Source organism: Ammospiza nelsoni, chromosome 5, assembly GCF_027579445.1.
Source record: "Ammospiza nelsoni isolate bAmmNel1 chromosome 5, bAmmNel1.pri, whole genome shotgun sequence".
Lineage (NCBI taxonomy): Eukaryota > Metazoa > Chordata > Aves > Passeriformes > Passerellidae > Ammospiza > Ammospiza nelsoni.
In genome coordinates this window covers 28,604,099-28,626,462 of record NC_080637.1, presented here as the reverse complement: position 1 = coordinate 28,626,462, position 22,364 = coordinate 28,604,099, and the positions used below count along the sequence as shown (strand labels likewise).

The 22,364-nt window shown below is 38.4% G+C and overlaps 1 protein-coding gene across 3 annotated transcripts in view; it reads right to left on the bottom strand.

The window, feature by feature from the left end:
• PDZRN4 (PDZ domain containing ring finger 4) overlaps positions 1 to 22,364 on the bottom strand; it is a 260,016-nt gene that overhangs the window by 205,033 nt on the left and 32,619 nt on the right. For 2 of the 3 annotated variants that reach the window (XM_059472351.1, XM_059472350.1), the window contains 2 exons: positions 21,304 to 21,390; positions 17,503 to 17,607 (listed from right to left, as the gene is read on the bottom strand). In XM_059472351.1, coding sequence (XP_059328334.1) covers positions 17,503 to 17,607; positions 21,304 to 21,390 — 192 coding nt within the window. Of the gene's footprint in view, positions 1 to 17,502; positions 17,608 to 21,303; positions 21,391 to 22,068; positions 22,144 to 22,364 lie in introns of those variants that run through there. The other variant, XM_059472352.1, reaches the window with a different exon arrangement.

The window sequence follows — 22,364 nt, the reverse complement described above, 5'->3', positions numbered from 1 at the left end:
TTAATCAGTAGCAGACTCAAAGGAAGGCATAAGTTACAGCACTGCCTTCCAAGCAGTTTCAGCACTTGCAAGAGTAGATTTATCAGGCGAGCTACACTTCACACCTAAGCATGGGAGGCCAGAGCAAAGAGCCATCATCCTTTGGTTACCAGAGCTGCAGCCCAGCACATGAAATCAGAGGATACTATTCACTACAATCTGAATAGTATTGTTTTGTGTATTAACAAAGCTTCTCTATTTTTACGGTCTTTTATCAGTCTCAAATCTGTTTATATATCTAAACCAAAGGATCTGTACATTTTGATTTGTCTCTCCATACAAGTCCGTTGGGAGCAAGCACAGACTGACTCTAATGGCAATGCTGCTGATGGCAGTGGGTGCTGCCACAGAGAACCACAGCAGCTTCCAGCTCTTCCTGGAAGCTTTTCCACCACAGCAGCTCCATTTCCACCTTCAGGCAGTTCCTGCAGGGCAGTCATTTGTAACACTCAGCACCTAATGTGAAATGACACAGACCTCAGCCAACTTCCCATGAAATGGGGTGGTCTACATCAAAATCAGGTATGAAAATTAAGGTACATAATACAGCTTGCCTGTGTATACAAATACATGCATTCAATTAATTATGCACACTGGTTTGTTTGAAGGAGGAGGTTGTTACTTCTGTCATAATTTTTAAAACAAGTCTCTGAATTCAACAAAACTTCTACAAAAAAAATAAACTTACAAGTCTTATTTATAGAAAATTAAACAGCAATGTCTGCAGAAATATTTATATTTCCTTTGGAGTTCTTTGATGGTAATAAAATTACTAATAGTATAAATGCCTCCTACTGAAAGGGCAAATTCGTTCATCAATACGAAAGTATTTATCTGTCTGTTTATTTATTATTTATTTATTTTAATAATTCAAAGTGAGGAAACAGAATGAATGAAATATACTATTATAGCCACCTAACACTTGATCATAAGTCAACTTGTGCAATGATCAACCAAATTTTGAACTCTACAATGAGCCAAGAACAGTTTTATAGAATCACCTTCCCAACTATTGCAAATATTTCCATAAGCAGTAACCTCTAAGCACCCAGTATATTATATATTTTTAAGCAGCAGTGTGTACCACAGCACTGAGGAAAAAGGAGGCAGATCCTGCAACAGTCCTCATCTTGCTGATAGCCTCTGTTTCTTAATGCATCTGTTCAGGTACAGCAAGGAGTCTGTGTGACTACTTTGAACAAATGAGAATTCTGTGGACAGAGCCACAAATAGAATACCCAGCTAGTCAGTGGGGAGTAGCCATGGCTCTACTCCACAGTACTGTTATTTATCCATTGATCCAGCCTTTCAGCTCCAACTGTTTGGGCCCAGGTCCCAATCAATTGGGTTTCCTTCAGAGGAATCATCTCAGAACAAGTTTACATGACACAGACCCCACCAGATGCTCTTCAACCTGCCTCTATACTAACAGAGCAACTCAAATATCAGTAACTACCCAAGACCTCTCCACCTGGCAATGCTGTGAAGCCTTTTTCAATTGTACTTTGACTTTTTTATGTAAAAAGGGAGAAAACAATATGGTAAAAATCAAATTAACGTCAGGTTCTCAATGCAAAACCCTGACACAGTAAAACCAAGTCTTTGCCAAATAATCAAGATTACAGAAGATAAGGAGATGACAAGAATTAAACTCATTAATTAACTACATAAGGCTGCTGATAGCAAGACTGGAGAGTGTTGGACTCTTCTCCAATTGCTGTTGCACAGTCCCTCCTGGCATCTCCTGCCCCACTCTGCACACAGGAGCATGACCACCTTCCTCTCCTTACTGACCTTACGGAGAGCAGCTCATGGCTTCACTCATGTGGCCCTTGACTTTTAATACCTTCTCTAACAACCTTTCCAAACAGCAGCAAACAAGTGCATAAAAATAAGAAGAGATAAGAATGGTTCCTTTCAGATGATTGTGGTCCCTCACTCAGAGCTGAAGGCTTCTGCACCAAGAACATGAGAAAATATGCCAGTTGCATGAGCAGAAGGGAAGAAAAACAGAGTTAATCTCCAGGAAATAAAGAGAAATACAATGAAAGTGTCACTATTTTTTCAGTTCAACTAACTGCCATTAACATGCAGCTCCATTTCCACCTTCAGGCAGTTCCTGCAGGGCAGTCATTATGTGAAAAACAGAAGTGATTACAGATGTGCAAGAAGAAATCAAAGTTGTTGACATATTTTCGGCAGGATTTTATGAAGAAATACTGAACACATTTTCTCTATTCTCAAAATCAAGTAAGAAATATTTGCTCCAGTAAGATTTCAGATAAAAGCATGAAGTAAGAAGAAAACACATAGGTCTACTATTCTTTGCATTTGCCCACGGCTTTCAATTAGTATAGAGCATTTGTGTTTAACAGACCAATGTTATTTAAGATATAAAAAGCACTAATTGTTATTTTTTGAAAAAAAAAAATTAACAAGATGACAAAAAAAACCCTTTCACCTAATACACAAATTGCCTGGAAACATTTTTTAATAAACTTTAAAAGTAAATGTAAATATTCATGCCAGACTGAACTTCCTCAGCTCACAGGTGATTTTAGATAACTACATATACACATATAAACATCCATTTGTTGCATATTTACATGTCATTATGGATAAAGCAATTGAAATATTTTAAATAAATGTTAAAGTGTGGCTGATTCACCTCAAGGTACACACTTGCAGATGATTTCACTGCAGTTTGCTTCTCTATGCAAGTCCCCAACACCAAAATGCACACAGACTCTCCAGAAAACTTTTCAAAGACCAACACAGACCTGTAACCTCAGGAGAACACGTACATTTTCTTGGTTATCCACAAAGAGAAGAGTTCTAACCACTGCATTACTATCTCAGTTTGGAGCAATAAGACAAGACATTACTAGAACTCTACAAAACAGTTTAAAAACCTCACAACTTTGTGAAGAGTTGCTGGAGGAAATAATGAGTTCATGCATTTAATTCACTCCCTTTTGCTCCCCACCACTCCTTATGCAGACTGAAAGTTGTGTTGCAGTATTCATGCAAACACTGGCACTTGAAAAAAAAAAGAAATCCTTTAAAGTGGTTACAGTTTTATACTTTGAGAAAGAGAATCTAATAATTACATGCTTTGGGTTTTGTTCAGCTCTGAATTGGTCAGGCTGTTGGACTAGATGATTGCAGTAGGTCCCTTCCAACTGAAGATAGTCTATTCTATTCTAGTTTGTTACTTACAGTGCCTTTGGATCTTAAACACTTCCAAACCCTCACACATGAAACAGTAGTTTGAAAAAAAATAGCAGCTGCCTTCTGAACACAGAAAGGTACAGCTCACAAATTCTAAAAAGGAATTTTACGTCCCATCCCCAAAGCACAGTTTTACAGTCATACAATGACTGAAGATGGAAAACAGTTGCAAGGGAAGTTAAATAATATCCAGAGTGGACATCTGAAAAACCATGTAAAGAAAAGAAAATCAGACTGGAAAAGTCTGTTTAATAGATAAAACTTCAGCTCTTCCTTTTATATTATCCCCTTGTGTCTGACATGCTAGTCCATTAATATCTGAACAAATAAAATGCTACAGGACCTACAATTAAAAAGTATTATATGAAATTGATACTGAACATTAAACATTGACACTGAACATTGAACATTTGTACCTTTCTTTTAGTCTGACTCATTTTTAGATTGCTATTTCATGATCATAGTTTACACTGGTGTTTGTGCTTTTGCTGCCAAGCATTCCCTGTTTTCTCTGTAGCCTTCAAAAGCTCCAAGGTACTTCTACAGCCAACATCTCCCAAATGTAGTTTTTAATGCTTCCCCACAGAGGCATTCTCAGAACCAATGCATCTCCCATGTGTGTATCCTAAAACCTGATATGCTCATTCAGTGCTCAAATATGCTTGTTGAAACTGAGTGAAAACACCCAACCATGAAACTCCAGAATAAACTCTGGACACGCAAATCAATGAAGATGACTAAGAAAAGGAAATGTTATTTTGCAGGAAGCAATCCCCACATCTCCTAATTTGTCAGTCCTGGTCTAAAGAAAACCCCCAAAAAATCCAAAACAAAACAAAACCCAAAAACCAACAGACAAACCAAAAAACCACACCAAAAAACTCAGATAAAATTATCTTAAGCAAAAATACATAATAAACCTCTCTATAACAGTTTTAATTAAAAAAAAAAAACATTTGCCCAAAAGCCTTCCAAAATTTTACAACTCTCTTAGTTTGATAAAAGATGCTGCCTTTCTTCCCTTTTGTAAGTTAGACCTCTATACAAAATATTAAACCCAAAAGCAAGGAAAGTGCAGATAAAAATTTCTTATTTCGAGCAATAGTTTTTATTGTTCTCTTGCCAAAAGGACTCTCAATCTCAGTACCATCCTCTAAATCTTTGCACAGTCTGTTTCTCTGAACAAACTCCATCTCTCTGAAGACTGCCGAAAAATGGAGCATTGCTCTGCTCCTTTCAACGGCTGCTGCCCTGAACCATTTCAAACACACATCTGCACCTTCACCTGCTAAATCCCATCAACAAGGCTCCACAAACACCCATTCAGACTCCTCCACAAGCTGCCAGTGTCAGAGTTTGCTGACTCCCACAAAGGCACAGGGAACAGTCAAAGCTGGGATCCGGCACATGCCCTCAGCCGACGCAGGGGCTCCTTCTTGGCTCCAGCAGAGCCAGCTCAACCAGAGGTACACCAACCATCCCCTCAGGGGACACAGACTGCCGTCCTACACTCGGCTTTACTTCACTCCAGTTGTAAAGATGTAGAGATTAACAGGACTGGATATGACATGAAACCATATGTTAAGTGATTTCAAAGCTAGTCCCTAAATAGGGAGGGTTTAACTGGAGCATTTCAAGTTGCATCCTTTTTCATGCTAATTCCTGCCAGATTTTGAGTAACAATGTTCAAAATTTAGTAATTGAAATATCTGAAACATGGAATAAATCTTGATCTTGTTGTTGTATGCCTATTTGGCTTGGTTAGTTTAATGAAACATGTAACATTGAGAAATGTAACATTAGGACTATTGAGTTGGAGCAGGCCACCTCACAGGAGTACCACAGCATAGGAAGGAGATTCTAAGCCCAGTTTTGTACCTGAATTTCTCTCTTTGTACTTATGTTGGCATTTTACATATTATGAGTTTCCATGTAATTAGTGAATGATATAATTCCAGAAGAATGGAATATCAGACCCATGTGAGACATAACATACAAAGAAGAATAAACTAAATTATATTATTTATTCTTTAATTTTATTCATTTTGGAACGAAACAAGATTCAGTAAAGTTTGCTCTGACTTTAAATAGAGAAGACCTCTGTACAAAGAGCATTATCCCAACAATCTAACCTCAAAAGCACTAAAAAGCACTAAAAATATGTTGGTTCATGTGAAAATTCTAAAAAGTTTAAGATGTATCATAAACACTTGCTTCAGCTGAATCTCATCCTAACTCAAACATCACGAAGTGAAATATTTCAGGTTGAACTAATCACATTTGCTAAAAAATATGTCTAACTCATCTCCAATACTTGGAGAATGAGAAAATGTTGAGATATTAATCCATAGGCAGTATGAATCACAACTTAAATGTCCTGTGTACTCTAGGTTCTATTTTTAGATCGGTTTGTTGGGCTTTTTGCAGTGCTTTGAACACATGATCAGCACTCAAACAAGTAAACATCAGGCAGATAGCTTTACACAAGCTGGTGAACATCACTTTTAATTTTTCTCCTACTTAGTAACATGGATTCATCATGGTTTGGCCAATCATTCATTGGTAAAATGCACAATACATGAAGTCAGGGAAAACTCAACTCATTTAAAATTGGAAAAAGCAGCACCAATGATGGTGCTTGCAATTTATAATTGGACTCCACTGTTTTGTACCACACATTTCTCCATCCAATCCATTAGTCTTTTAAGTCTCATTTCATTTTTTAGTGGATGAATCAAAGGAAAAACTTAGCAACTGGATTATGGAGTTCAGGCTTCTCCTGTCAGAACAGATCTTTAATGGTTTAAAGCTGAATAGACAAGTTCTTTGAGGGGACAGGGTATTTATCCACTAAGTAGCAGCTCTGATTAAGAAAGCAGGAGTTATTTTTTGTTTCAAAGTACATAAAAAGAGACAAATGCAATGTAAGAAGTCAATAATATACCCATAGAGTTTTTCATTTTCTACTAAAACTCCCTGAAACACTTGGTAATGCCCTCAGCAGAATGGCTGTAATGGACTGCAGGGCTCTGACCAACATAAAATGAGTTTAAGGAATTGGATGAAAACTTTGTTCTTAAGTAGCTCTGCTAAGGTATTAACAGCACTGTCTGAACAGTTCACACTCTGAAAAGTATTCTGAAACGTCATTGTATTCTTTAATCTTTAAAATATTGTCTGTGGTTAGTGCTAATTAGAAGATTCAATCTCTGGGCTCAGTGATGAATAGTGATCCTTTAGATTTCCATTACTCCATAGCAGGGAGGAAACAAAAAATGCACAAAACCCCCACACTCTTAGTACTAGGGCAGAGTACTTAAGTGACTTAGAAAAGAAGGCTGAAAACAGCGGTCTACATTTATTTAATGAGAAATTCTGGCAGTAATAAGAGTTATTTTAAAAAATTATTATATGAACCACTTTTCCTTCTTCCAGTTTCTTCTTATATTGAAAAAATAGAAATATTCTTTCTAGTACTCAGACTCTCCCAGCACTATTTTTAAATAAAAATGAAAAATAGACAAATCATTAAAAAGAATTGTTAAAAAAGAATAAGGTATTTGGAGTATTTGGGAACACAGAAGAACCCATATATTTTTTAAAAATATCATATTTATTCTGCCTACCACTCAAAGAAAAAAAAATTTAAAAGGTGTGCTGGAAAGAGCATAATGGCTTTAACACCATTCTCTTGGTTAGTAGAAAGTAAATTTCTGTTTAAAAATTTCTCAAAACAGCCAGTTTTCCATATAATCACACACTTAGAGCATACCGAAAAGCAGATGTGCTGAGCACTCAGAGATTTTACGGAGAAATTTTAGAAAACGACATGCAAGTGCAAGTTAGAAGTGTAAGTTATAGACTTACAGTGTAAGGCAGAAGGTGCTGCTACACATCTGGCACCAGCATAAGGCATCTGATTTGGATCAGGGCTCTGAGCACCGCAGGGGAAGCGAAGGATTCAGCTTTCTAGTCCAAATGCTGGACATTGTGCACCTCAAAAAAATGCAGCTAATCTGCTCAAGAAGGGCACAATAGCCTGAAAGCTCCTGGAACATTTATCTTTTAGGTCACAGTAGCAGCTACCAGAGAAAGCTGGGGGCCAGGCAGAGAGAGGTATGCGCTCAAAAATCTTGCTGACAGCATGAAGACCATATGGCTCCATGTTTGCCATGTGCCAAAGACTAGCCTAAATCAATCAGACTGCAACAGAGAAGTGTAGGGATCCAGATGTTTTAATTCACTCAAGACAGCAAATCCCTTCCATTTAAAATAGCATGCCTTCTTCCCACAAGCTGCTGGAAGGACTTCAGATATTTACCCTCAATCAGTGTGGTTAAAGAAACAAATGCAAGATTGAGAGACTGTACTTGGAAACAGATGAGCAAGCTCTGAGCCTCTGGGTCTCTCAAATGTTGGATGCTCCAAATAGGGAGGGAAAGACAGAAAAAGGGAAAAACCCTCATATTCTCTACAACCCATTTCAGAACTTCTCCCATATTGGGTGACCTCTTCTAGACACAGAGAATAAGAAGTCATCCAATTTTAAAGTTGTTAAACCATTTAACAGGTGTTTGGAATACAGTGATCTTCAAACAAGGTTTCCATGTTTCCATAACTAAAAACTAAGTAGAAATCAGCAGGATGTCAACAGTTCTAAATTTTTTTTCCTGTCATTTCTCCCATTCCTTCTCTATTTCCCAGTCTTGCTACTTGAAAGACAAATATTTTCCTCAAAGAAAAAAATATGTAAAAACATATCCTGTAAACAACATGCATTAACTTTCTATGTAAATAAGCATAGGAGCCATGACTTATTTTGTCAACAATATTTCATAAAGAAAATGCCTTCCAAAATAATTTAAATTAAGAAACAGTGTTGAGTCATTCTGCACTCCTTTCCTGTGGCAGCTGTGATTCAATCAAGTTGGGTCTACACACAAAGTTGTAAAATTACATTACATTTGCAATTCCAAACAAGACATATATTTACCAAAATGTCTGTGTATTAGTAACAAATGTACTTTGCTTAGCATATTTGATTTTACTAAGTATAGTCTTTGGTGGTGGTTTGAAGTAGCCACATCTGCTCTTGCCAATTAGAAAATTGGTTTTTCTATAACAGTATGGCTTTAAATGCTGCAGAATTTTTAGAGAGAAGTTTTGGACGTTTAATTTTGTAGAGGAGTTACCAAAGAAATATTTTTTTTTAACATTATGACTTTTATTTTCAAAGCATTTGGAAAGCACAGTGCTGTACATGCTTCTTACTACTCCTATTCAAAAGTTCTAAGGAGGAACATTCTCCCATTCAACACACTGCTGTATTTCACAGCTTAAAAACTGGATCATTAATTTTTTTATGCAAAGCCTTGAATAATTACTTCATTTAGAGCATTTCAGCACTGGAAGACACTAAAGGCTTTTTTCATTTAACCTCCAATTACAGACAACAGTGATTACCTACTCCTTAAAAATATAACTAGCTGATTAAGAAAAAGAAGAGATCAAAGCCCTTGGAGCTCATATTCTTGGGATTGCAACAATCAGTTCAGTGACTTAAGAAGATTCTGCATTCGCACAACACATGTAAGCTGTCAACTCCTCTGACTGTGAAGCTGTCTCAACCACAATAAAGAGAAACCTTCATGAAAGGCAGAAGAAGGCTCTTTTCACTTTCTGAAAATGCCAAGAGCTTCTGGGTGCCAGCAGCATGTGCTGTGAGAGAGGTGGCTTCCTCACACATCCTTCAGCTCTAAGCACCAAACTCAGCATGGTCTCAGACTTTATCAGAGCTTTCCATGGCTGGGCTTGCCATCAATTATTCCCATTCGTCTTGATCACATGAGCCTCAAAGGGTTAGATCTCCCTGATACCTCCTAAAGTCCTCTCTGAAACTTCTGACCTTTTCTGCTCTCTATGTGATTGACAAGGCTAAGGAAAGTCACTGGAAAATGCCTTTCCTGCTCTCAGATTTCCACAGTTCACCAGGTTAGAGTACCTAGCTCCACAGCAACCATCAAGCTCACCGCATCTCTAAGACAGACTTAGAACAAGACCAAGGCAATGGTACACAACCTACAGCCCAGTCGTCATGGAGATTCGGTTTATCAATGGATGAGAAAGCACTTCCTTCAGGGCTGCCCAAGATCATTCCCAGAGCAAAGGGAGAAGAGAGAAGGGTTTTCACACAAAACCCTGCACCTTCAGCAATAAAGATACATTTCTATGATCTTGTCTTCTCTAACATAAATAGACACTGACATGTAAATATGTGTATGCAAATATTTGGAAAATTCCTAAACAAAACACTCCCCTGCATGTGCCCTTCCCTTCCTGGGAAGGGGATGAAAGCAACAGTATTTGACAGCTGTTAGACAAGTTGTTTAATGCATTCCTGAAAGTGTTTAATGAACACCTCACACAAACAAAATTTCCTCTAAACCTACTGCCTCAGCTACATATAAAACTGCATTGCTCTGGCTGCTGGGCAAGAGGGAAGGATGCCCAGGTCTTGTTGTTTTGCAAGGTTTACCTTAAACCATTAAGAAACCCCAAAAATGCTCATGGAAAGGAAGAGAAAGATGACATACAGCAAAGTCAAGATCAAACAGGGCATCTAGGAAGATGCTAAGCTTCAACTTGCCAAATTTCTGACACATTATACCTCAGGGGTGAGATCAGACACTTTCTGAAGGAGATGGGTGTGACCAGGCCTTCACATGATGCTGAGGGATCTGTGGCCCATGGTAGCAACACCATTTATGGGATCCTGAAGGTTCTTACATTACTCAGCTCTTCCACAGATTAACCAAAATCCTTCCTACCAAACAGCATTTCTGAGTTGCCAATTTAGCAACTGCCTAACTCTGCAGACCCAGTACAGTTATCATAGTTCTGCTCCAGTACTGTTCCCCCTCATTTACCTACCGGAGTTCATGACAGTGTGTATAGATGATCTAACTTGACAATTCAGTGGCCCCTATTCCTACATGCCCTCCATTTCTTCCACACTTCCTATTTATGAGCAAGCACTAGAAAGTACATCTGTGGAAAATTGAGGTTGGTGCTTTGTACTCTTTAATTGTAAAGATTCCCATTTTTCCTTTTTCTTACACATTCTACTTCACTCTTTCTCTTCTGCTCCTACAGTGATCCATCTGTTGTAGAGATCCCCCACAGTCAGAGCAAAATAGAAAAATCTCATGGGAGAGCAGGGGTTATGCACATTCATGTGCATGCAAGATCCTGAAGCCTCTTTCATCATGCCTAACCTAAGTTGCCTAAACAAACACCCAGCATGGTAGAAGTAGCATTAAAAAACAGGGTAGAAGATGATTTTCACCACTTCCACTTCACATCCTCTCTTGACTTCCCTCATGCTGGGTCACATTTCAGAAATACTCTCCCACTGTTACTTCTGCCTCATGCCATTCCAGCCACCACAGCATCGATTTTCTTTGCTCACCAGGAGCACCTTGCTGACCAAGATCCATGACTCACAATCTGAACAGACTTACAGAAAAGGACAACACTGCCTTATCTGTCAAATACACCAACTCTGCAAATAAACTAGTTGGGGAGATGGTCATATTCCAACCACGTTTGGCATTTCCCTCATTATTTAGATAAAAGCACTGTGAGCATACATATTTTCACAAAATCAACGCAGTATTATACTTGCACATGTGCCTGGTTTCTCTGTGAGTACAAGACCAAGCAAATACAGATGGAAAACCCTCCTACAGGCTTGGCCCCCTCTAAAGCTGCATCCACAGCAAGTTCTCAGTTTAAAAAGTCAGCTTAAAAGACCCCACCTCTTAGAAAACAAGGCATTTTAGAATTTTTTCATGATGCTGTGCTACACAAGTATCAAAAAGTATCAAATAATATTTTGCCTCTTTATGGATGCAAGACTGCATTCAGTCAACTAAGAGATCCAATAGTGAATTTCTGTTCATGCAATCTTGTCATTCACTATTTATATTAGGCAAATTTCACCATTTCTTAAATATAATTTGTTTTATTTCTTCCTGTTCTTTAGGACAGAAAGCATTTTGTGAAGTCTTAGTAAGACTAATATACTTCACCAAAAAAATCCCAAGACATTTTAGGTCACAGAAAAATAGAAGTCTCTTTTTTTTTTTTTAAACACAGTGAATTTCTAGAATTTTAAGTGCTTTTTTGGAAGGAACATAACCTTTTTCTCTAAATGCATTTTAGTTCAGTGAATAGGGAGGAATGCAGCTACCTCTAAAGACCTGTAGCAAGTCCAGTCAAATGCAGACTACTGATCTGTGAACTGAGGCAATAAATCACAGAATTCAGGCATTCTAGGACAACCACAGTCAACTTCAGAACAGACAGTACCTCGAACACTAAGTTCCTCCACCTACAAGAGATCCAGCCCTCATGGCCTTCAGATAAAGGGCACCAGCAGCAGTAACCACCTTCCAGCTAACACTTGCAGCTTGAGTTAAAACACAGAGAAGGAAAACCCTAAGTACTGGTATTAATTCAATCAGGGAACCCCATCTATCACATTTTAAAATAAGTATCCTAGGTAGAGGATTTCCTGGTTATCAGTATTTGCTACCTGCCCTCCCAAAGTGAAGGCACTGTAAAGTTAGAAATGCAAGTATCATTAAACAAAGTGTCATGTAAGACACAAGACTGTGGAAGAAAGAGGGAAATTCGTGTGTATTGTCACAAGCACTTACCTGGAAAAGGGCAGGACGATATACAGATACAGCTCCCTGAACTAGTGTCTATTTCACACCAGATCACCACGCGATAATCCTGACTCTCTAAACACCTGCTGGCCTCCTCTGTTTGAGGAGGATGGGTGGATGCTGGTCTAACACAGGAGAGCCTCTGCCTTAGCAAAAAGAGCAATTATCTGGAGAGGTAAATTCAATCCTTTTCAGGTAGAGACCACAACCAGGATCTCTTGCTTTTTGGAGGCTTTCTGTTAAGTAAAAAGCCAGTGGGGGCAGTAGCTCCAATTAATCTGAAGTTATGCAGACCAGGTCACACCCGACTTAAAATATTTACTCAGACAGATGAAGGATTACAGGTGTCCAAAATCCTGTATCTCAACAGGTGAGGTAGAGGTGAAAAGATTCTACAGACATTTCTAAGCCTGTGGTTTCACTAATTTATTATGCCAGGGATCTTCCACACTAATTAGGAGTTATCTAATGATTGCAGGTGCCAAACCTGGCTACCTGCAACTTAATGTTATGAGTTTGTTACAGATTTAAGAGAAATTAATATAGCTAAGGCATATTTTGATGCACTGAAAGCTACATCACTAAAATTAGTTATTATATTAAGCTTTCTTAGCTACCATACAGATTTTACTGGCCACATCTTGTGCAGCTTTGTTTCAAAGTCATCCCAATCTTCTGGCTCTGATCACAGCAAGACATTTTAAGACTCACTACTTCTACAGACATAATCTGACACTGGAGATTCTTAGCCAAATAAACATGACTAGTATCAAAGATTTTGCTTGAGCAACATAGTGAGTGTAATGACAGAAACATGCAGAAGATAAAACATCACAAGACTGACACACAGCACAATCAGCAGTCTGGCAATAGTTAAAAAATCTCTGTGTAGGCACTTAGCAGATGTAAGTTACTTCTGCCAGGATAAGCCTTAAGACTTCATCTTTATTGAAACTGGCTTTGCTGACATGTGCTTCAAAGCCATTGTGTGAATACTCTCCAAAAAAACTGGAAAGAACAAAGGGAAACATGGCATACAGGATGAAGCCTTATTTATCATCCACTTATGGAGCTCAGGCTGCATGAACAAAATACACAGTCATGATATATAAATGCATCTGTCTTATTTTCAGACTTAAAGATCCCAGACTAAAAATGCTTTCCTTTCCCTTCTTCTCCATCATGCCTGCTTAATTCATGAGAATCAACTGACTAAAATGCAGAAGGACTTGAGTTTCACTTGAGAGTTAAAGAACAGAAGTCTTTTCCTTGCAGTGCAAGGAACAGAAAAACACTTAAGCCTTTCAGCTGATGATGTGCTTACAGTTCCACATATTAATATTTTGGATTTTAGCCCTTTTTATTTGCATACAAAGTTTTTCATTGCCGTTTTGTCATATGGCAAACCTGCTTTGGCAATGTTAATTAACAAGGAGCAAAGTTAAATAAAAAGGAGCAATGTTAATTGCTCCTTTCCCTCAAATTGATGAAAAAAAGTTCCTTTAAAGAAAAAAAAAAAAAAAAAAAAACCCAAACTATCAGAAATTCTATCTGGATTGTAAATTCTGTCCTGGTCATATATTTTATGTACAACATTGAAGTGATTAAAGAATATTCTGCAAGACACTGTGACTTACAGAATGGAAGACTGTGAGAAAAAACAATCATGGGGTTGTTTTTTATTCTAAAGCTGGGCTTAAAAAGAGAGGACACCACACACCAATATCTGTAAAATCAGTATCATACAAACAAAAAAAACCAACTCAAAGAACTAGTTCTGACTAGCTTGGTAACTAGGCTTTGAGTATTGTGCTTGGAGATCTGGCCAGTGTGGTGCCAGATTTATGTGAAGCTGAACTGTCTGAAAATTGAGGTACAAGTTTTCCTCCATATGGAAAGAGTTGCTTTCAGCATAAACTGCTCAGAACTATAAGTACAGATAAGAAAACAGCAGGTGAAACATTTGTGTGTACCAGTAACTGCTGGTACACACAAACTGCTAAGGGTCATAGCTGTTTTATGCTGCCTTGAGGAGGTAATCAAGCATGAACAGGGATGAGCAATGGACTTACTCAGCAGGATTGATTACCATGCAGTAAAGGGGAGGTAAAGTGATGCTGAGCTATATAAATGAGAACCATTCTAAACATACTTTAATAATATAATTTTCTCCTAGATGCAAACAGAATTCTTTGAACTAGCACAGACTAATAAACAGCCCTGTGCACTGCTTGCTGCTTGTCTCCTCCTGACAGGATTCAGAGGCAGGGTGGAAAGGAAGAAGGCAGAGATACAAAAGGTAGAGTTTGGTTATTTGCTCATATCCAAGGGTTTCATGTTGGGAGTCACAGATATCAGTACTGCATCTAGTTTTATGAGATGCATTTTACAGAAGGTGAACAGTTGTAGTCCTTGAAAACATGATGCAGCGTCAATTTAAGGGAACTAGATTTTTGGATATAAACTTCTGAAAGCATCAGAAGACCATGACATCTGCAGGAACCTGCTACAAAGAAGTAATTCATAAGGGTTTATTCTTGATGAAGAAATAATGATCATTTGGGGCTTATAATAGGATTCCTGGAAATATACACATATATATCTCAAAGTGCACATCACTGTCCCCGGTCAGCTTTACACTGCATAAACAAGTAATTTTTTCACAGAGGGTTGAACCTTTAATAAAGAGGGTAACGCTGTGCCTGAAACCTGTTCTTCAGCAGAACAGTGAAAACAATCAGCAAGGGTCCTGTGACAGTCCCGCATGCAGTCCCTTGACACAGGGGATCTGGGGCTCTCACCCTGTCACTCTCAAGCACCACCACACTGCCAGCACACAGGCATCTGTTTCAGCTTTCAGGTCCTCATGCACAAAATATGCTCCCCTGAGGGTAAAGCCCAAATAAACACCAACCCTCTTCAAATGAAAGTGTCAGAGGGTCTATATCCTGGGCATATGGATCTCAAAAACTTCCAGCAACTCCAGTCATTCGTGTGGCACTTTTACACTTAGAATAAATAGCTCAAGGAAGAAATCTGATTCCTTCTCTTGGCATTCTTTCAAATACCTTAATTATTTGGCAATGGTGCTGCATATATAATGATATATACAAAATAAAAGGCAACACTACTTATTTTTACCAGCCTCTGCTCTCAATTCTATCTGCCAGTGCCATAGGACTGTGAAATCCATTTGCTGCACTAGGTTGCCCATGAGATGGTCATCTGAAATGTGCAAAACTCACCACAGTCAACCATGTGCAGTTAATTTTTGTTAAACATGTGATAAACCACTGAAACAAATTACCTTCTTTATTTAGCAATATGCCTTGAGAACAGATTTTCTGATTTCAGGGGATAGTTCTGTCCATTATCCCATTAGATACAGATTGCTAGAAGTACCCCGGGCATACCATTGCCAAAGAAATTACTTAAGCTATCAAAGGCTCTTCAAATAACATCAGGTCCTTCTGCTCTTGATTATTAAAGAATGGCCTCATAAAATATCATCCATTAGATCAGAGTACCAAAACAAAATGAAAAGCAAACAATAAGAAGTCCCACTTCCTATCAGCTTCTCACCAAAACTCATATTCCATATACATGCCAACATTTCTGAAACAGTTACACCACCCTGATTGTTTCCTCACAGCAAAAGTTTTCAGAATGATCTTTCACAACAAACCACAGAGCTGGCAGGGCATTCTAGTGAAAGAAGACATTGATAGCTATGCATGGGCAATGTTCTGAAAAATTCAATGTTCTGACTCCAGATGTTTCCTGCATCTAGCATGGAGGAATAATTACTTCTTTTCTCCTCCTCTATTTACTTTGGTCTAATAAATTTTGAAACACTGAAACATATACTAGAAATTTTGGCCTAACCCAAAATATTTTTAAAGGCTTGACCGAATACATGAGTTATATACAAAGCTGTTGCACATTAATATGGTGCTCCATTCAGAGCTGTATGAATAGTTATGCTAGATTGGACCTATAACATCACACAGAACCAAAATCTGTTTCAGTATGATTTTATGTAGCAAGAATTTTTCAACAAGTAAAAATCAAGTATCAATTATGGTGAAATTTTGAGATTTGACCTCACATATAATAAATGCTGCTTTGTGACTTGATTCTTCCTTCTTCCAAAAACACTTCATTTTGTCTTAAAAAACAAAACTATGAAAGCACATTAAATTAAAGTAGGAAGTGTTGAGCAAATGTGTGAAACTACATAGCTGGTCAGTCTCTAAAAAAACCCCAAAACACAATGTGGTAAGTGAAACAGTAATGTCAGAAGAAAATAGATCTTTACAGCATAAGGCTACTGTTCCAAAAAGAAAATTGGATCTCAAAGCTTTTGTATACCTTAGGGAAATAGATATCTTGCAAGTTCAGTTCTGCTCAGCCCACTTGGTGTCTCCTAGAGATACATCTATATCTGCCAGCCAAGAGCATAAGCTTTATTCTTCCAAGAAAATATATTCATTTGATTTCACACACTGCTCTAGGCTCCAACATTAAAAGCAATGCCAGCATTCAAACACTCTTAGCTTATGCTTTTAGTCCTTAGCAGGTATAGAACACAAGAAACCAGCAGAAGAATTCTGCATTTCTCTTCCAATCCACTTATTTAATGTGTATTTGCTCAAACACCCATCCCACTGCAAGTTCACACCACGCTTCTAAGTCTTCTCTGAACTTGCAGAGCTGGAGTGACATGGCCTAAACAAACCCAGCAGCCAGCAGAACGTGCTGTCACTGCGAGTTGGGTCAGAGCTGGGATGGGAAATCCCTAAGGAGCCCATTTCAGTCACCCTTGGAAACTGCTCCTCTGAGATTTCTTACAGGGCTAGCTACACGTACACGTGCAGGCTAGACATCACCCTATTCTTTCAACTGACTTATTTATTATTTGTAGTTATTTTATGAGAAAAACTGCATACAATGCAGGAGCAAACTGAAAATTCTATGCTAGCATATTACATGACCATGAAAGTGCTGTAGTGATTCAGGTGAGAACAACAGATGATCTCCTTCTGATCATACAGCAGGAAGTGCTTCCTCTAATTGCTAAAGTGGTTTCACAGCAGTGCTTAGCAAGCCAACTTCTCTGCCTTGTCCCAGAGTCATGAAAATAATAGTACCTACATAGGACAAAATCAGTTTCACTAAACCTGTGAATTTTCAGCCATTCATCTTCTTTCTCAATTTAATGAAAAGAAACACAAAATGCTTCTATTGCTTGCTATTTAAGTGTTGACACCTTTGATTCACATAGATCAGCTTAATCCCCATACTAGTAAATTTATTACTTGTTGGAAAAATCCATCTTGTTCTTTAATTCTAAGAAATGTTCAAGCAGTTCAGTGTACAAGAATCATGTTCAGACACAACAAAAGAGGAAAATTACAACCTACTTAGGGTGAAAACCATAAAATCCTTTATTAATCTGATAATATGACAGACTAATCCATTGGTGTGGGTTCTTTCTTACCTCAATAATCCTGTCATGAATTTGCAGGCCTTCTGCTTTGTCTGCAGGTCCATTTTCCAAAATCTTTGACACATAAATTCCCTCAGCAGATTCCTCCTGGTTGTTCTGTATCAGGCAACAGGGAAATTGCAAAAAGGGCCACATTAGTACAAAAATTGAGATAGTAATAAAATCAGCAGCAATGAAAAATGTAAATCCATCTGAAATATGCAGCTCATTTTTTTAGCTCCTTGAATTAAGAATTAAGCTCCTTGAGATTTTTTAAACTTGCTTAACACAAAGTAGCTATTAATCAAAAGGACAGAATTAATGAACTATTCCAGCAATTTTTATAAGATTATCCATTTACTTCCGGTTATTTTAGTCTAAATGAGACACCATGTGCAACAGTAATCTGATCCCAGCTGAAATACTTGGAGCAAACCTCAGACTTCACAGCAGCCAGTGACTAGCACATAAATGCACAGTGGACAACACTCATAAAAATGGATGTACAAGTGTTTCTCTCAGAAGGAAAAGGGCCCCTGCAGTACTGCTGCTTGCAAACTGCCTTACTGCATTTGAAAATAAAGCTGCAAGGAACAAAGTGACATGAGATAGCTGGCACGTAACAGTGAGAGGATTTGGCTGGAATTGGTTAACCTCATAAATCCTATTCACATGGGAGATTGAGAACTTGCTCAACTATGAAATCCACACAGACGAGCTGTGGACAAAAAGAGAATCCATCTCCAGCTGATCTCTATGCAACACTAAGTACAACTCACATGAGATCAAATTTAAACCAGACAAATTATCTACCACAGCTGCAACAATATAACTGATGTTGTAGTGCATGCTGGAATTACTTTATTTCATCACACAATAATTAAAAGTATTATAAAATAATTATTAATAAATAACTAATGTCAAGCAGACACTGCCTACTTACAGGGTTTTAAATGTTTATACAAATAATAACCTAGCTAGCAATAACTGAAGCAATCTTTTTCCAGCTGATTTATGCTTTGGGTTGCAGTTTATATGGTGCTTATTTTCCTTCAGTGACTGGTGAATCCCTGACCAATGGCACAGTTCATGTGTGCACAGGTCTAGATCCTATACACTCATGGGGAAAATGCTTTATAACTTTTTCTATTAAGGAAACTGTGAAGACACGTAAAACATACTTTACACAATGTGGCAATATTCCTATGGAGACTTGACCCAGGTAGATTTAAGGTCAATAAATATTAGTTCAGCAAAATATTAGTCAGACTATGTTTTCATAAATTCCTTTTTTCCCCCTTTTTCACAGAAACTCATACATGTCGGGGAAGAAGCAAAAGGGAAACACAGTAACAGTTCTAGCAATATTTTGAAATTATGATCAAATAGATTTCCACTGATTTCCCATCTAAGCAGTGAGAAAAGAAACTCTGATAAAAGAAGCATAATGGCCATTAGTGAAAATACAAGAGGGACGTGGTTTGGTTTTAACATGAGAAAACAAAAAGCTAGATTATAGCACCTTCAGCCACATAAAAATGTATTTCTTTCCATCAGAAATTTCATTGACTTTTTCAAAAGCAATCTATGACCTGTTTAAATAAAAGGGTACTTCAGTCTGGTTCTTGGTCCCCATCAGCTGCATGTGCTGGTACCCACCACTCCTGCCAGGAAAACAGCACAAGGCACACTGAGCTCCAGCCCTGTCAGCCAGCCCAGGGGCTGTGCAGCACCTGTGCCTGCAGCACACCTCCCTGCAGCCTGGCTTTGATGTGCCCTCCTTGGGGAAGCAGTCCCCCCAGCCAGACAGAGCTGGACTCATCAAAGCAGCCTTGCTCCCTCAGAATAATGAATCACCTCTCAGGAGCACACTCATGAGAGGCAAGCTCCTTTCTGACAAAATAAAAGATGATCCTATGATGAGCTGTTCCTTTCCTCTCCTCCTTCCTTCAGGTAGAAGGCGAACAGTGGGGATGCCTATTATGGGCTGAAAATAAACACAGGCAACAGAAAGTATGTATGTGCATTACTCAACTCATCAAGAGTCACCTGCTTTCCAATGGAAAAAAGGTGCATTGTACTTGTAAAACACAATGTGGTGGAGAACACACCCCCAAGCAGATGACTAATACAGAGACATCACTGTGCGGCTCTTCTGCTGCAAGAGCTAATGTTTCAAAGAGGAGCACTTTTTCTCTGGACAGCCTGAATGTACAGAGAACCTTCATGAACTCTTTTTGTCTTGTGAACAACTCCACTATTTAAGCTTTCCAGCACAACTTTGTGTTTTCACTATTTGAGTCAACTCAAGCATTTTTTCCTGTTCTCAGCTCCAGATGCATTGAGTCTCATTCTGATACCTGGGAAATGCCAACCAAAACCTATGGTGGTCACATTTGTCAAAACAAGAACAAAACACAAAGGAATTTCCAAACTGAACTTCAAAGACTCAAAATCCCCTGACACCCATCCCTACCTCACAATCTCACAAATTTGTCTCCAAATATGAGTGTTAATAGAAATTAATTTCCTTTTCTCCATTTGGCAGTGTTCTCAACACACAGTGGTACAGACCTTCATATATTTATCATTTACTCCTTAAAACTACAAAATATTAAGTCAGTTTGTGATACATATCACTGTTGCAGTATGCACTGTCAGCATCTAAGTCCTTTGAAGAAGCTCAGTTGCCATCCCAGGAAAACTGAGCACATGTTCCCCTCTCCCTGCAGTTCTAGAGAGGCAAATTAGAGACATCCCAAGGCAATCCAAAATAAATATTGTGGGAATTTTGTTACTGCTGTACTCAAATATGAACATAATCGTGGCATGTGTGTTTTAACTTGCAGCCACCTGTTGTCTCATCCCTCCACTAGAAAAATCTAAGAAACTCTTGCTTTGGATTTACAGCCCCATCATCTGATAACTGCTGGTCTTGATATTTACCCAGAGGGAACAGTAACTGCAGCACAGAGAGTGGACTGATGGGAACAGACTCTTTGGCACCACTAAATACAGCTTTAGAGCAGAAGATTGCCAAGCTAATACACAGGGTCCGACTCCCCTCCTCAACAACACCAGAAGGCTTCAATTCTCCCCCTAACAAGAACCTGATCAGTACATAATTATTACCAACTCTTTTTAATCAACTATTAATTTTCCAGTTTAACAGGTTTCTTTACCCTTCATATGCAATGACAGTCCTGATTAATGCTTTTGGAAAGGTGAAGTAAAAAAAAAAAAAAAAGCAAGCATATTCATGTGTACTAGCCTTCTAAGTGGAGGCTAGTGATCCTTATGCATATTCTATGGTTTGCAATGAACTTTCTAAACCTAGACTGATGAGATTAAGATTCAGTATTGGTGAAAATCATTTCAGCTCATAAAGAAAAATTGAAAGCAGGCATGTGAGAACAGGACATGTGCCTAAACTATCTGAGCCACAGAAGCAAACTTTCTTCTCTCCTGTAAATGAAAACATTAAAAAAGGCAAGCTGTTTCACAAAATTCCAAAGGCTTAATCCTGCAACAATGACTTTTACAAATATTTCCATTGAACAGTTTGCATGAATACATATTATTCACATGGGAACTGAGTGTAAACCAGCCTAAGTTTTTAAAGAAAAAACAATATGAATGCTCTTCCAAAAAACGAGAATAACACAATTCTCATGAAATAACATCCTCCAAACAATGACTCCAGGTATACCTGATGATAAACAGTACTTCTATCTGAAGAACAGATTCCATACCTACTGTCATCAAAAGTTACTCTTAATTAACAGTGTCACCTAGAGTTACTTTCTGCATTACCTGATTGGGTCGTCCTCCTATAATATTGAAGCCCAAAGTGTCATTTTCTCGGTGTAGCATGATCATCAGTGGTTTGCGCACTCCTCCCTAAGAAGCAAGAAATTAAACACTGATAAAGAACACAGTCTCAAGAAGAAGTTATTAAATGAAAACATTATTGCATGGAAGATTTTTAGCTGGAGAATATATTAAGATAAGGCTTGAAGGAAAACTATGCTGGAAAGACTTGGCACTGGAAAAAAAAAAACCAAAGGAAAAGTCATGATTCACTGAAAAGTTAGCAGGTAACACCTGATTATCTCCAGTTATCTTCAGCTGAGCAGAAAAAAAGGACAGGTTTTGGGTGTGAGGAATGCTTGCCACCACTGAAAAAGTCAGAGCTCCAGATGTCTGGAAGTCTCTATAAATATAAAATGGCTATAAGTGTTAACACATTAAACATACAGATTAAAATACACAAAATTCTAATTTTCAGACCCCAAAGTCCTACCAGCACACATTTTAAAGCAACTTTCAAAGAACACAGAGAAGCTGAAAAACAGCTCTTTATCCCAAACTTTTTCTCTCCAAAAAGAATCCAAAACATCTGTAAAAATATAGGTTGTATTCTGAAAAAAGGCTTAAAATATAAAGCAGACACTGAGAAGCATAAACGGAGTAAAAGTTAAAAATGAGAAAAGAAAAATCTTTTCTTTCAGCGCACCAGGTGAATAATTAAAATTTTTTTAAAAATTAAAAATTGGAGGCTTTAGCACAGCAAGTTACCTTATTTTACGCCGAAACACACATTTTATTAATTGTGTGAGGTGTTTTATGCCCGGACGGTAGGTTTGAATTTAATTCCGTGTGTTTTTCCTGCACGGATCGTTTTCCTCCCCGGCTCTGAGCGGCGATGCCCGGGCGGCAGCGCCCACAGCGCCCCCTCCCAGCGGCGCGGGGGAGCGGCGCTCCCGCCCGTGCCGCACCTCGGTCAGCGACAGCGACAGCGCCAGGGCCAGCTCTAGCGCCAGCTCCTGCTCTAGCGCCAGCTCCTGCTCCAGCGCCAGCTCCTGCTCCAGCTC